The sequence below is a fragment of the Mus musculus genome, chromosome 12, assembly GCF_000001635.26.
Source record: "Mus musculus strain C57BL/6J chromosome 12, GRCm38.p6 C57BL/6J".
NCBI classification, from domain to species: domain Eukaryota; kingdom Metazoa; phylum Chordata; class Mammalia; order Rodentia; family Muridae; genus Mus; species Mus musculus.
In genome coordinates, this window is record NC_000078.6 from 36,186,174 (window position 1) to 36,200,874 (window position 14,701).

General features: G+C 43.2%; 1 protein-coding gene across 2 annotated transcripts in view; it reads left to right on the forward strand.

The window, feature by feature from the left end:
- Window positions 1–11,118, forward strand: part of Ankmy2 (ankyrin repeat and MYND domain containing 2) — a 40,168-nt gene extending 29,050 nt beyond the window's left edge. For both annotated transcript variants that reach the window (NM_146033.3, XM_006515066.4), the window contains 5 exons: window positions 553–767; window positions 1,477–1,612; window positions 7,497–7,625; window positions 8,811–8,940; window positions 10,047–11,118. In NM_146033.3, the coding sequence (NP_666145.3) occupies window positions 553–767; window positions 1,477–1,612; window positions 7,497–7,625; window positions 8,811–8,940; window positions 10,047–10,228 (792 nt within the window). In that variant the 3' untranslated portion in view covers window positions 10,229–11,118. The remainder of the gene's footprint in view (window positions 1–552; window positions 768–1,476; window positions 1,613–7,496; window positions 7,626–8,810; window positions 8,941–10,046) is intronic.
- The last annotated feature ends 3,583 nt before the right edge of the window (window positions 11,119–14,701 follow it).

Consider the following 14,701-nt stretch of genomic DNA (forward strand, 5'->3'; position numbering starts at 1 on the left):
ATCTGTTATCCCAGCACTTGGGCTATGGGGACAGCAGGATCAGGAATTCAGAGGCATCCTTACATAACAAGTTCAAGGCCAGTCTGAGATACATGAAAACCTGTCTTCAAAAACCCAAAGAGCAAAGAAGGAAGAAGAGGAAGTAGGGAGAACTGTAGTTTTCCTAGCTATGGGATTATTGAGTTTAGTAATATTAACTAAGAGTCGTTGATCGCTTGGTGATACTGTCCTGTGTGTAGTGAACAGTTTTGCAGGTACACTGTGTAAGCATTCATAAAAGTGCTTGTCAGAGACAGTAGCGCACTGTGCTCTGGGAGGCATGCTAGCACCTTAGTATAGGCAGATGACAGAATCCGTTTTAACTTTAATGTCAAGAGATTCCCTAATGTTAGCTTTATAACATGGAGCAGTAGCAAACTGCCTTCTGACTTGAGTTATGCCATACCCGTGATTCTAAGAATAACCTGGACAGCCTGGATACCGGCTGCACCGACTACCTCTCGGAGAGGTCTTTGGTGGGATCTCAGTGTTCGATGGCATTTCTTCTTCTAGATCGTGATGCTTGTGAGTGAGAACCCTCTGCTGGCAGACGCAGCTGCTCTCGGTAAATGCTACAGGGTGATGGATTTGATCTGTGAGAAATGCATGAAACAGAGAGACATGAATGAAGTGTTGGCTATGAAAATGCACTACATCAGCTGCATCTTTCAGAAATGCATTACCTTCCTCAAAGAAGGAGAGAATAAGCTGGACACCCTGATCAGAAGGTACGGCTTCTGCCATGGCATGCAGAAAGATGCTCAAGATGCCTTATCGGAAGCCCCATGACACGTGCGAGAATTAACACTATAGCGGCGCCAGTCTCTGTTGGAGTCACGTTTAGTCTCCCAGAACAAGGGACAATATTAGACTCTGACCAAGTTTTAGTCATTTCCGTTGTTGTTTTTACTGATTTACTGTGACATTATACATAAGACCACACAGCTAGAAAATCGTCCAAGCTTAAGTGTACAGTAAAGTAGGCTGCTGTACCGGGCACTTCCTGTGTCTGTCACCACACTTGCTAGAGCTGTGTGTGACCTTTGCCTTCGGCTGGATTCCTACTGGTACTTCCTGTATTGTTACCACTCCTGACAGAGCTGTGTATGACCTTTGTCCACTCACCATAGGGATCTCACTGATGCACAGCTTTACCAAGGAAAAGGAACTGAGTCACGAGTGAGTGGCTCGCTGAGAGCTTCCATTCTTCCTACAAATGGCTGACTAGGTCATCAGTAGCTAGCTGGCCAGAGGACAGCACTCAGGCCTTTGAGGGCTTGTGCTAATCAGTATGGTCTGAGTAACAATTTAGTTTGAGTCCATCCTTGAGATTGGAGGAGACACCATTTTAACAGGAAACTATTAAAAGCTTTTGGGTCCCAAGGAGGGAACTGCTCTAATGTCACAATTTGAACTGTTTAAAAAAATGTCTTTCAGCTTGTTGAAAGGCCGAGCGTCTGATGGCTTCCCGGTGTATCAGGAAAAGATCATCAGAGAAAGCATCCGGAAGTTTCCATACTGTGAAGCCACACTCCTACAGCAGCTGGTGCGAAGCATCGCTCCAGTTGAAATTGTAAGGCTCCTCTTTTGCTAGGTTAAATGTCCAGTGAGCCCAGACCACTGCATGCTGTGTTGCTAGGGACAAGTTCTCCTTACCATTCAGGGAATTTTTAGAAACCAAACGGTATTTTTCTACATAGGAAAGTTGTAAGTTATAAAGGGAGCGGGCCTGTGAATATCTTTGTGAAAGCTAAGCTGGTTGGATGCCTGTCTACTGAAGGATGGTGACACACGTGTGTGCGTTGGTGGAAGAATTACTGGTGGAAATTCCCAGAGTAGGTGGAGGCATAGATTGGTAGTCTAGGGTGCCAGGGTTAGGGCAATGGGCCACAGCTGAACTAGCCAATAGAAGGCTGGCCGTGATTCCTGATAACAATCTCAAAGTGTGTCCCTGCTGCTTATATGTAATTTTAGTGCCTCTAATTAGAAATGTTCCAACTTAAAAAAAAAAAAATCCCCTATAGCCGAGTTGTAGGAAGTAAATTTTACTGTTGCTTTAAATCACTTGCTACCTCTCTGTCATGTGATCAAGGGCTGTTTTGTGAGACACTTTATGCTTTCCTCATCTTTGAAGAGTTTTCTGTTCGCCTTCGTCACACTGATTCATGCTTTTATGAGCCTTTCAACCAAATCCTGTATCAGCCTTTTCCCCAGAACATAGCTTCCTCTGTCCCTCTGGCAATTTGGTTCCCTTCTCTGTCCCTACTGAAGGCTGTGCTGTCACCCTCAGTGTGGAGAAAAATCAAGACAGAAGTGAGTTCCAGGTACTCCCAGCAAAGTGCTTCCCCTCAGTACTTGGTTCGCAAGCTTCCGCTCCTTTCACATAGCAGCCTTCGCTTTTAAGTACGGTTGGCTATTTTCCAATTAAGCTTTTAGAAGATTAGGGAGCAAATCATGAGGATGAATTATGATGGATATACCAGGCCTGGCCAATAGAGTGAAAACAGTAAGACTCACAGACACATAGAGGGCAGAACACAACTCTGAGCAGTTGCTTTTTTGCTCCAGCACTGGATTCAAGGTCTGAACTCGGGTCTTCAGGCTTGCACCCTCTGTGGCATTAACAAAGCTCGTTTGTGTGCACAGACTTCCTGTAGGACAAATGCTCATCTCAGGCAGGCAGATAGAGCAAAGACTCTATCCTGAATGGGGACAATGCTCTCCACATAGTCGACACTTAAATCTGTATCACACGGCCACTCTGAGCTGCGCATGTGTCCCGTGGAATAAAGGTTTTGACTTAATACTGGTGCTGCGAAGTACATTGCTCTCTGTTGGTGAGAAGTTTGCAGAGTTATGTCAGAGAAGTGACTGGCAATGGCTGTCACTCCACTGGTAAGTGGAGCCTGGTACTGTACCTCCAGGAGAAAAAACAAAAGAAAGCCCAGAAAACTGGGCTGTTTACGTTAAGCCTCCGTGCCTCAGAGGGCAGAAGCCTGATGCCCTGAGTTCAGTCCCCGAATCCAGTGTTGGAAGCAAAAAAGCAACTCCCAGGGTTGTGTTCTGTCCACTACAAGTGTGCTATAGCATTCATGTGCCAGTGTGCGCGCACGCACACACACACACACACACACACACACACACACACACAAATATACACACTAAAATTATTTTTTAATTTTATGTATATGAGTACTCTATCTGCATGTATGCCTCCATGCCAGAAGAGGGCATCAGATCCCATTACAGATGGTTGTGAGCCACCATGTGGTCGCTGGGAATTGAACTCAGGACCTCTGGAAGAGCAGGCAGTGCTCTTAACTATTGAGCCATCTCTCCAGCCCTAAACTTGTGTTTTTTTTAAAGGTTCAGCTTTCTGTTATGAGGCTAGCAGGAAGGCTCAGCAGATCAAGGCACTTCCCACTAGGCCTGACAACTTGATTTTGATTATCAAGACCCACAAGGATAGCTAAGGTGAAAATTTAACTTCTCACTTCTAGGACACTAGCTCAATCTGCTATGTCTGAATGTGGTGACAACCCAGCTGTGTGTATTCTGTAAAGACAGAACTGATTCATTATTTGTCCTCTGACCTCCAGCTACGCAACCTTGGCACACCCCTACACGATACAAATCCATTTTTAAAAAAATTATTTTTAAGAGTCAGGACAAGTCAGCATTCTATCTTTGGTTCACAAAAGAGTAATTAATTACGTCTTCTAGAGCATAATAATGCTTAATGTTTTCCCTGGCAATTTACATTGTCAAAGGTTGATAATAAAGTTGAGATAGTATTTACTGGAGTTTGGAAGGACTTCTCTTTCAAACATTTTTGTCTTTTAAGAGTTATATATCCTAAGCTGGGCCTGATAGCTACTTGTTCCAGCTACTTGTTCTAGCTACTTGAGTGATTTAGGACAGGAGAGTCACAAGTTCAAAGCCTGCCTGGGCCTTGAACTATGCAGTGGATTCACAAGCAAAGAAGCTTCATAGGATCTTGTCTCAAAAAGTAAAAGGAGGATGTAACTCCACGTTCGAGCACTGTCTAGCTTACACAAAGCCTTAGTGTAGTGCCCCGTGTAAAAGCAGGTTCTCTAAAAAATCCTTTTTGAAAACTTTATGAGTGGGTTCCCAAAGAGCAACCATGTATGTTTTCTGTGATTCTGTACAGTTTTACATCTCTAAATGAACTCTGAGCCATTACTATAACGTGAGGGTCGCAGGCTGGTGGCCTTGACAATCGCTGCTTGTGCCTATTCTCATGCCTGCCCTCCTCCCCCCTGCATAGGTTTGGGTTCCCTTTATGAGTGTGGGACTCTGGCTTCTCCCCAACAGAGCTCAACAGGAAGTGGCTTTGGCTCTCTTTATAAGCTCAGTTGGGCAATGTAGCAGGTTATATGGCAGAGAACTTACCTCCTCTCTCCATTAGGAACTCATGTTTTAACTTCAAGGAAAAACCTTGTAACCACAGGTTTTTTGACCTGTGCTCCAGTTCTCGAAATAACGACTCTGAGACTTAATTTTACATGAATAAATGCCTGAACAATAAACTTGCCTTTGTTCCCCAACTAGCTCGTAACTTAATTAACCCCTCCATTCTATTCTATGAGTGCCATGTGCCTTGTTACCTCTTAGGTCCATGTGTCTGTCTCCTCAGATGATTCTCTTTCCACACCTGACTCTATCCCAGAGTTCTCTCCAAATCCTACCTCCTATTTCCTGCTTTAGCTCATTGGCCAGTGAGCTTTTTATTGGCAGGTGATGCTTCCATCCTAGCTTTTATTTGCACTGCATGAAGGTGGTGATAAGCCAGTGATGTGGAAGAAATAAGAAACAGGCAGAGGTAGAGTTTATTAGACACATGACATGTAGTCACAACAAGCTAGACCACAGAAGTGCTGTCTGCTAGAGATATTCTGGAGGACTATTAGTATGTGGTGGCAAGCAGCTCTTCAGTATCACAGTACCTTGGTGGTTTAGGTCTTATAGGATAGGATGTGAGTCTCATTCCTGGATGGTCAAACAGACATGTCATTATTTAGCTGAGGAACAAATATGGTGAGTTATTCTTGGGAGTGGCTTTCTGTGCAGTGTAGCATGGGTTGTTAGGTGTTAAACTCCTGAGGGTCTGTGTGTGCTCATTAAAGAGCGACATCATATAGCATTATTGCTGTCAGCATCCCCATGCCCATGGGTAGATTGTAGCCAGTCCTACTCTAGGTAGCAGTAGCCTTACTCTGAGCCCAGCCTGCTTTGGACTAGAACCTTCTGGTTGGCTGAGCACAGCTACCTCCCTCAGAGCGTCACCCGTAATCTCTGACTTTGTGACATGCACTGAATAAAAGCATCCTGCTTGTTTTCAGGCTGATTAGCAAAGTAGATTTACAAGATTTACTCACCAAGAAAGTTCTTGTCGCACAACAGTGCCAAGAAGGAGTCACTGTTGTTACCCATCTCTACTATGAGGACATTTTTTTGATTTTGTTTTTTGTTTCTAAAGCAGTAATTCACATGTACAGTCATACTCTTAGCAAAATGTTCTGCGTTTGGTCCTCAGTGACAGCCGGACTAGTGTGAGTGTATTGCGTGGCTCTCACAAAGCTCCTGTCTTCATGATGAACCTGTCTCAGGCGGTTTTGTCGTGGCTGTGATGTCTGTTGAATGTACCACGCTTTAAACTATTGGTGTGGCCAGAACTACGTTCTGATACAGGACTCTGATTCCTCATCTTTTAACTTTTGTGTGCCACCAGAACCGGCAAGACTCGATGTGTGAAAGGAAAGAGTTACAAAGATTTATAAAAATTCAGTACAGTGTTAAGCCAAGTATTTCCCACTTTTAGTACATCTTGGTATTGCCTGGGACATTAATAATAATGCATTTTCCTGGACCACACCCATAGAAATTCTGATTTAGAAAGTATGGATTAAGCAGATGGACCTCGATTTTTAACAAGCATGCTACATGTGAGTATTTGAAGGTAATGGCTATCCACCTTCATTCATGATGAAATAAGAAATTAACTTAGGCTCATTTTGCCTAATTTTTCCTTATTACCTTATTTATTTCAAAAGATAATTTTTAGCTCTCCTACACAGAAAGTCACTGGTATTCAACAACTTGATGATTTGAAAAGTAACTTTTAAAAATGCTTCTTGAATCCTCTGAATATTTTTTTTAGACTATCTTCAGTATGCCAGACAGTGTGGAATATTGTTTTCAGGTGATGTTTGTTCAAGATCCACTATGACAGTAAAAACATAGTTCTTGCACGGAAGAGGGAAAGACTCGGCTGAAATTCCAGCGCACTGAGCAAGTAGCAGGTGATAGGATCAGTCGCCCTTAGTTTTGCTCATCTTTGAAGGCTTTAATACCTTTGCTTCAGGCAGATAAATATTTACCCTTATAATGTTTTCCATCAAAAATTTTCATAAACTTTTCACAACTGTTCTTTTACTAGTCCCATAATAATAAATTTCAGTTACATGTATGTTTGTTAAAGAGGGTAGAGCATTCAAAAGTATAAAGTCATTAAAATGCTTTAAAAGACAAGATAGAGATTAGTGAGATCTCGATATTGATTCTGTGGGCAATCAATATTGACTTGATGGGGCCTAAAATAATTACATTATTAATATCTCTGTTAGCTTCCAATTAATGAGATTTCGATGCTTTATTTAGCTAGCTTTTGCCCAATTACTGGGGTATTGCCCCTAATCTATGTCTTTATTCTCTAGGCTGTTAATTCCCAGCTGTGCTCCCAGAACACATGCTGTTTGAATCTGTCTTGCCTGGGTTACTTCTGCTCCAGAAGTCTTTCATGGTGGGGCATTCACCCAGAAACGTGCTCCTGGTCCATCACGTTTGATGGAAACCTGTCCTCTCCACCTTCCTTCTCCTACCAACCCTTCTCCCTCCTCCGACCCCAACTGTGACAGCTGTAGCCACTTTATTTTAACCAATTGTTTTCAATTGGAGAGCAAAATTTACATAGCATCACTTGGTGTCCATGAAGATCTGCCCCTGGGGGCAACCATATCTTGGGGGCCAGTATTTAGCATTGAATACATAGCAGCAGCTGACCAAACCCCCAACACTGGGGTATCCATATTGACTTGATGTCAATTTTCAGCAAGAAGTCAAAAATCTTCAAGCTCCATTCTATTTCTGAAGTTAGCATGACGTTACTGGCTAACACTAATTGGAAATGCGTATATTCTAGAATAGGGACACTTGTTTTCTGTCATTTATGGTGATCCCCGCCTTACTTGCTGTATACTTTGTGTAGAAGAGAATGCTCTTGAAAGGCTGACTCTTCGTCATAGAGTGTGGGTGTTATCTCGAACATTAGCAGTTTCTTGCTCTTGTTACCAGTCAATACCTTTGTGTCAGCGAAACATACTGCTGTGGTCTTCCACGGGATCCCAGTGAGGTTTTTTTTTTTTGTTCTCCTGCAGGGTTCTGATCCCACTGCATTCTCTGTGCTTACCCAAGCCATCACAGGGCAAGTGGGCTTTGTGGATGTTGAGTTTTGTACCACCTGTGGAGAAAAAGGAGCGAGCAAAAGATGTTCGGTTTGTAAAATGGTAAGAGTGGAATTCCTTTACAGTCATTGATTGTAGATAAGGTTGCACCAAGCTGACTGCAGCATCCGAAAGCCCCACAAGCACGCAGTTGGAACTAGTTTTCTAATAAATTCTAATAAATGAACATATCGTACTAATCTTAAACAGTAGCTCAGAAAGAGAACTACCTGTGTGCCGTGGTTTCTGTGTTTACTACAGCACAGAAGGAAACGAGGGGAAAAAGGAAAGGGTGAAGAAGAGAAAAGAGATCAGAGAGCAGCAGGGCACAGGCACAGGCTGCCGCTGATGGGAAAACCCAGCCTGAAACAGTTCACAACCATTTTCTGTTGGCTTCCCAGTCTTTCCTCAACTCTTCCCTGTAAACGAGAACTTCTAACTGCCAGCAAATGATGGGCCTTAAGAACGCCACCTTCCCCTTTCCTAGTGTTGTCTTTGTAAAGTACATATGATTATGTTCTTCTCACATCCTGATTCTGCCGTGCGTGTGTGTGTGTGTGTGTGTGTGTGTGTGTGTGTGTGTGTGTGTGTGCGCGCGCGCACTACACTCACTGAATCCCACTGGCAACATTAATCTGTGGATTTTGAGGGTGAAACTGGTTAATTCCTTTTGACACATCAGCCTTTGCCACTGTCATGTGCTTCAACAGCTTCATCTGCTTACACGGCTTCCTTAGCCTGTTTCCTCGTGTGTAAGACGGGGCTCAAGGTGTTAAAACTAACTATTGCACATAGGAAAGCCCTGTAGAAGCAGTGTTTAAGTGCACCGTCAAACTTCCTGTCTGTGACAGGCTTCAGGTGGGGTGGTTTGGCCAGTGCCCGTGTTCCCAAGGCTATGGTAGAAGAACAGTGAGCAACAAGAAATGCAAACACTTCTTTTGAGTTTTTCCGTTTTGTTTTCTCCTGAGACCACCCTCTTGACTCTACCTCCCAAATGCTGGAATCACAGGTTCTTAAGATGCCAGTTACCAAAAAAAGTCTTTTGTAACCCCTTATTGTATAATATTCATGTTTTAGTCGAAGGTTAAAATTACAAATCTGGACCAACACACAGCCATATTATATACCACCACACCACATACAATAGGAAACAGCACCTTTATAGTAGAGCTCTTGGTTTGATGTTTGTTGGGAAATCATGGAATTCTAAAAATCTTAAAATAAAATCAAAATTGTGATTGCCTTCAGGTAATATATTGTGACCAGACCTGCCAGAAGACACACTGGTTCGCACATAAGAAGATGTGTAAGAGTCTGAAAGATGTCTATGAGAAGCAACAGATTGAAGCTGCCAAACATAAGAGACAGGAGGAAAAGAGTACGTACAATCCACTGAGCCTGTGCTGCCTCCTAGCGTGGGAAATGCAGGCTAGGTTACCCCGCTGCTGCACACAGAGGAACTGAGTCGCTTTCAGAGTGGACTCAGCTCTGGGATACTGCATAAAATGCCGTCAGCAGAGACATCCCTGGCAGTCACATGACTCTGATGATGTGGCTTACTCCACATTTGTCTGTCATGGAGTGCTGGGATTCTTATCTCTCATGAAGGATTTTAAGGTCATCGAATAGGCCTTGAATGTCCCCTGATGGCATCCAGAAGAGTTTAAAGTTAGACGTCTTTACATTTTTAGTTACAGTTCAGTATTATGAATGAAATTATAGTTTATTTATAATTAAAGGCCGAGTTGTAGATCTGATGCACACACTCGACTCTGCAAGCATAAGAACACTGTGTTACACAGTTTTCCTTCTTCCCATGCTATTTAAGTGACTGTTTTTCCTCTGAAGCTATAACTTGTTTCCACAGTGATTCTTATCCTCTAGGGACCTGCCCAGCCTTGAGTCCTAAGCCCGGAGGATATATCCTGCCTTCTTGGAAGTGTGTGTAGTTGGAAAACATTGGCTATGTCCAACTGACTGTTTCTAGACACTCTCATCTCTATTCGTCAATTGTGGCTCTTTTATCATTAGTGTGATGGAATGCTATTCTCAAAGTTGTTCTTAAACTTTGGTTACTAAGAGGCTAGTTAGTCTTTCTCGTTTGCTTTCTTTGCTGTGACTCAAACATTTTTATCCTGTGTTGAGGGTGGAATACAGGTAGGCTTTTACTTCTGATACTTCAGAACTAAACTAAACCTAGACAACTACCTTAAGGATATCAGGTTAATTAAAAGAAAAACTCTTTAAATGCAGATTTTTCTCAGCCCCAAACAATTCTGATGTAGATTTCTGGACCCAGAGACAGAGGCTTGAATTCTATGCAGGTACTGCTACTGTCACAGTGACGCTTGAAGTATCCAACCCCTCTTCTTGATAATTAAAATAAAAATAATATGTCTCATAGTGACTGAGTCATAGAGTAAGCATTGTCAGGCCATCTGGCACAGAGTAGTCACGAACACTTGCACTTTTTCTTTCTGTTAGATGGAAACCCCAATGTCAGTTCTAACCATGTCAATGAAGATCAACCAGAAGCTGAAGAGGGCATCACTCAAGAAAATTCCATTCCTAGCGATTCTGTGGAAGGGGAGAAAGAAGCTGCTAATGACACTGGACTGGCCAGTGCACAAGACGCTCCTACAGGGCCACAGTTGTCCGAGGAATAAAGGCTGTCGACAGTGGCCGGCATGGGTGGTCTTCATCCTGGCCGATAGCTGCAGAACTGATGTGAATGTACCTTCATTTGCTCTGACACTGCATGGCACAGTGGCAGGATTGCACATCCCTAGAGTAGAGGCTTTCAAGCAAAGCTGCCTCCCCCGTCTTGATTTCCTGTTGATTTCTATTCTATAATTGAACAGGCATTTCTGTGGAATTTCTTTCTTTTCTTTCTTTCTTTTTTTTTTTTTTCAAAATACACAAAAACAGGTCCATTCCTTTGCTGGCTTCTCAGTGATTGTACACAAAGGAGAAGAAATCACCTTAAAGAAGAAATCTGGGTCCTAGGGAACAAAGAGAAGAATAGGGAAGATGTAGAAAGAGAGGTGATATTTAGGAAAGAAGGAATCGTGGGCACAGAGATGGGCATTCAGAGAAACAAAACTTACTTGTGAATGTTGTCCTCAAGTTGGACATACAAAGCCGTAATGAGGAACAATCTTTGGTCTTAAAGCTTTGCCATAGTTGAGCCTCCTGTGGTATAACCAGGAATTGTTGAGAGCACTTTGAACCCTCTGTTCCTTGCAGCGATACGCTACTTGATTTGAACAATCAGAAAGGTTGGATCCAACCCTGGTAGTCACTGTGTTTATTTCCCGTAGAACCACCCATGCACCATCCTCCCCACCCAGAAGGCCAACACTTACCTTCCCATCAGCCTTTCCTGACCCTCCTCCTATCCAGAAACTGTGATTTCTTGCTGTCATTTCGAGAATGTCCCATTCTGCATTTTCAGTGTCGGGGCATGTAAGCAAAGCTGGAGTGTCCTGTCTCAAGAAGGTGCTGTCTTTCTGTTCCCTCTGTTGGCTTTAAAATAAATCTACCTACATGCACAGTTCATCTTGTTTCATAATTCGTGTTGAGAGGCTAAATATCAAAGAAGATAACATGTAACAAGGCTGACACACATGGGGGAATGAAGTTAAGATTATATAATCTGCCCAGTACCTCAGATTCTTTCTTCCATCAGTCCTGGCTCATTCTAATCCTCTTTATGGCCATTTTTTCCCCAGCCCCAGCACACATATCTCCTCCACATCCTAGACTCGTTCAGTGATGACCTCGTGTGAGTACAGTGTTAAAAAGTTTATACTTGTCAGTTGTAAAATGTTTCTCTTGAGGACTCAAGGAATCCATCGATGTGCCACAGTTATGCAGTGATAAACACTTACTTTTAGGTTGTGAGTGAGCCTTTCAGCCCCCTCTGAATGTTACCACTCTCCTCTCTCTCCGTTTTAACAATTTTTAATGTATACTTATAGCATTTTCCTTACCCCTGTCTCACTAAGCTCTTGCCCACACTCTGACAGCCTGCCTACAAATCCTGGAGTCCACGCACTGACATGTGGTAAGTTCTCTGGGCCTTTTTCTTTTTTGCTTCATGTGTCCCAAAATTAAGGGCTGAAGAGCTCTGCAACATGGAAAAACTCAAGAGTACCCACCCTGACTCCCAAACGAAGCAACAGAAGCCTGCCATCCTTTAGCCCACATTGCTATAAAGCCCAGATCTGAAATTTGCAGCCACACTCCACACTTTGAACTCATCAGTCCCCCACAGCGGCATGAGCAATTTCTTATATGTTACAGCTATATATCGCTAGGTGCTCTTTTTCAGGGAAACCCTAATAAATCAAGTGATCTTGGCCAGTTTTGGCTTATAAATGACCCACTCCAAGTGACTTAAACCACAAATATTTATCGCAAAGACTTGTGGAATCTAGAAATCCAAAATCAGGGCTCTGGATTGGTTTTAATCTTCCTATGATTCTTCATTTAGACAAGGCCCATCTTGTTTTATCATTACGTGAAGGAGGACTTAAAATAGCCCCATGGGAAAACCAACCCCACTTAGGAAGGCTTTACTTTGTGAAACACCTCCAACTCTAAATGCCATCACCTTGGATTGAATTGTACAATGTGACTTTGGGAAACGGGGATACAGCAAATTTCGTCCCTAAGAGGCACTACCACATTGTGAGTCTCCACTACACGTGAAGCAGGACAGCCACACCCAACTTTATGATCCTCTTCCCAACCCTTGAGACTCTGTTGCATCATTAGTTTTCCTAAGAGGAGACTTAAAGCCTCTGGAAACAAGTAGCCTTAGGCTAGACCTGCAGATTGCACTGCCCAGCTATCTTTTATACCAGGAGAAACTTGATTCTTATCATGTGACCTCCCAACTGATACTGAGATAAAGTTTCACCAAAGTCAGCCTGAATGGGTCTTCATTGTTTAAAACAGAACATATAATTAAAAAGCCTTATTAAGGATATGCTCCATTGTTAGCAGAATGCTATCCAGCTGATGAGTCATATCTTCTAGTTTGTGTTTAAATCAATGATCTTTAAAGCAGTATTTTCCAGTCACAGCAACTCAGCTGTCTATTAGTAATATTTTAAGAATCCAGTATAGAAGAATGTACTTTGTGAAAAATTTTCTTTTATTGAAAATGGATTTTTATACAGTGTATCCTGCTGGTAGCTTTTTAAAAGCAATATATCCTAAATATAATTTCCCCTCCCTCTACTCCTAGTTCTTCCCCATTTCCCCTCCAAGCCCCACCAGCTTTCTGTCTCTTATTAGGAAACAAATAGGCCTCTAAGGGATAATAATAAAATATAATGAGGTAAAAGAAATACATTGGAATAGTGTTGTGTCTGGCCAGTAGATCACAACATGGGTTTTAGCCTGGAAAGGCATTTTGAAAACCTGGAAGAGAAGAGGGGCTGGGCTGTGCAAGATAAGAAAGGAACCAAGACAAAGCTCTCTGCTCAAGGTTCAATTTTCACTATTTCGGCACTCAGTTATAAAAGAAGGGGGAGCCCTTCCGCTCAACTCGAGCCCCGGGCTTCCATGCCAGCAGAGTCTTGCCCAACACCCGCAAGGGCCCACACGGGACTCCCCACGGGATCCTAAGACCTCTGGTGAGTGGAACACAGCGCCTGCCCCAATCCAATCGCGCGGAACTTGAGACTGCGGTACATAGGGAAGCAGGCTACCCGGGCCTGATCTGGGGCACAAGTCCCTTCCGCTCGACTCGAGCCCCGGGCTTCCTTGCCAGCAGAGTCTTGCCCAACACCCGCAAGGGCCCACACGGGACTCCCCACGGGATCCTAAGACCTCTGGTGAGTGGAACACAGCGCCTGCCCCAATCCAATCGCGCGGAACTTGAGACTGCAGTACATAGGGAAGCAGGCTACCCGGGCTTGATCTGGGGCACAAACCCCTTCCACTCCACTCGAGCCCCGGGCTACCTTGCCAGCTGAGTCGCCTGACACCCGCAAGGGCCCACACAGGATTCCACACGTGATCCTAAGACCTCTAGTGAGTGGAACACAACTTCTGCCAGGAGTCTGGTTCGAACACCAGATATCTGGGTACCTGCCTTGCAAGAAGAGAGCTTGCCTGCAGAGAATACTCTGCCCACTGAAACTAAGGAGAGTGCTACCCTCCAGGTCTGCTCATAGAGGCTAACAGAGTCACCTGAAGAACAAGCTCTTAACAGTGACAACTAAAACAGCTAGCTTCAGAGATTACCAGATGGCGAAAGGCAAACGTAAGAATCCTACTAACAGAAATCAAGACCACTCACCATCATCAGAACGCAGCACTCCCACCCCACCTAGTCCTGGGCACCCCAACACAACCGAAAATCTAGACCCAGATTTAAAAACATTTCTCATGATGATGATGGAGGACATCAAGAAGGACTTTCATAAGTCACTTAAAGAATTACAGGAGAGCACTGCTAAAGAGTTACAGGCCCTTAAAGAAAAGCAGGAAAACACAGCCAAACAAGTAGAAATCATTAAAGAAAAACAGGAAAACACATCCAAACAGGTGATGGAAATGAACAAAACCATACTAGAACTAAAAGGGGAAGTAGACACAATAAAGAAAACCCAAAGCGAGGCAACGCTGGAGATAGAAACCCTAGGAAAGAGATCTGGAACCATAGATGCGAGCATCAGCAACAGAATACAAGAAATGGAAGAGAGAATCTCAGGTGCAGAAGATTCCATAGAGAACATCGACACAACAGTCAAAGAAAATACAAAATGCAAAAGGATCCTAACTCAAAACATCCAGGTAATCCAGGACACAATGAGAAGACCAAACCTACGGATAATAGGAATTGATGAGAATGAAGATTTTCAACTTAAAGGGCCAGCTAATATCTTCAACAAAATAATAGAAGAAAACTTCCCAAACATAAAAAAAGAGATGCCCATGATCATACAAGAAGCATACAGAACTCCAAATAGACTGGACCAGAAAAGAAATTCCTCCCGACACATAATAATCAGAACAACAAATGCACTAAATAAAGATAGAATATTAAAAGCAGTAAGGGAGAAAGGTCAAGTAACATATAAAGGAAGGCCTATCAGAATTACACCAGACTTTTCACCAGAGAC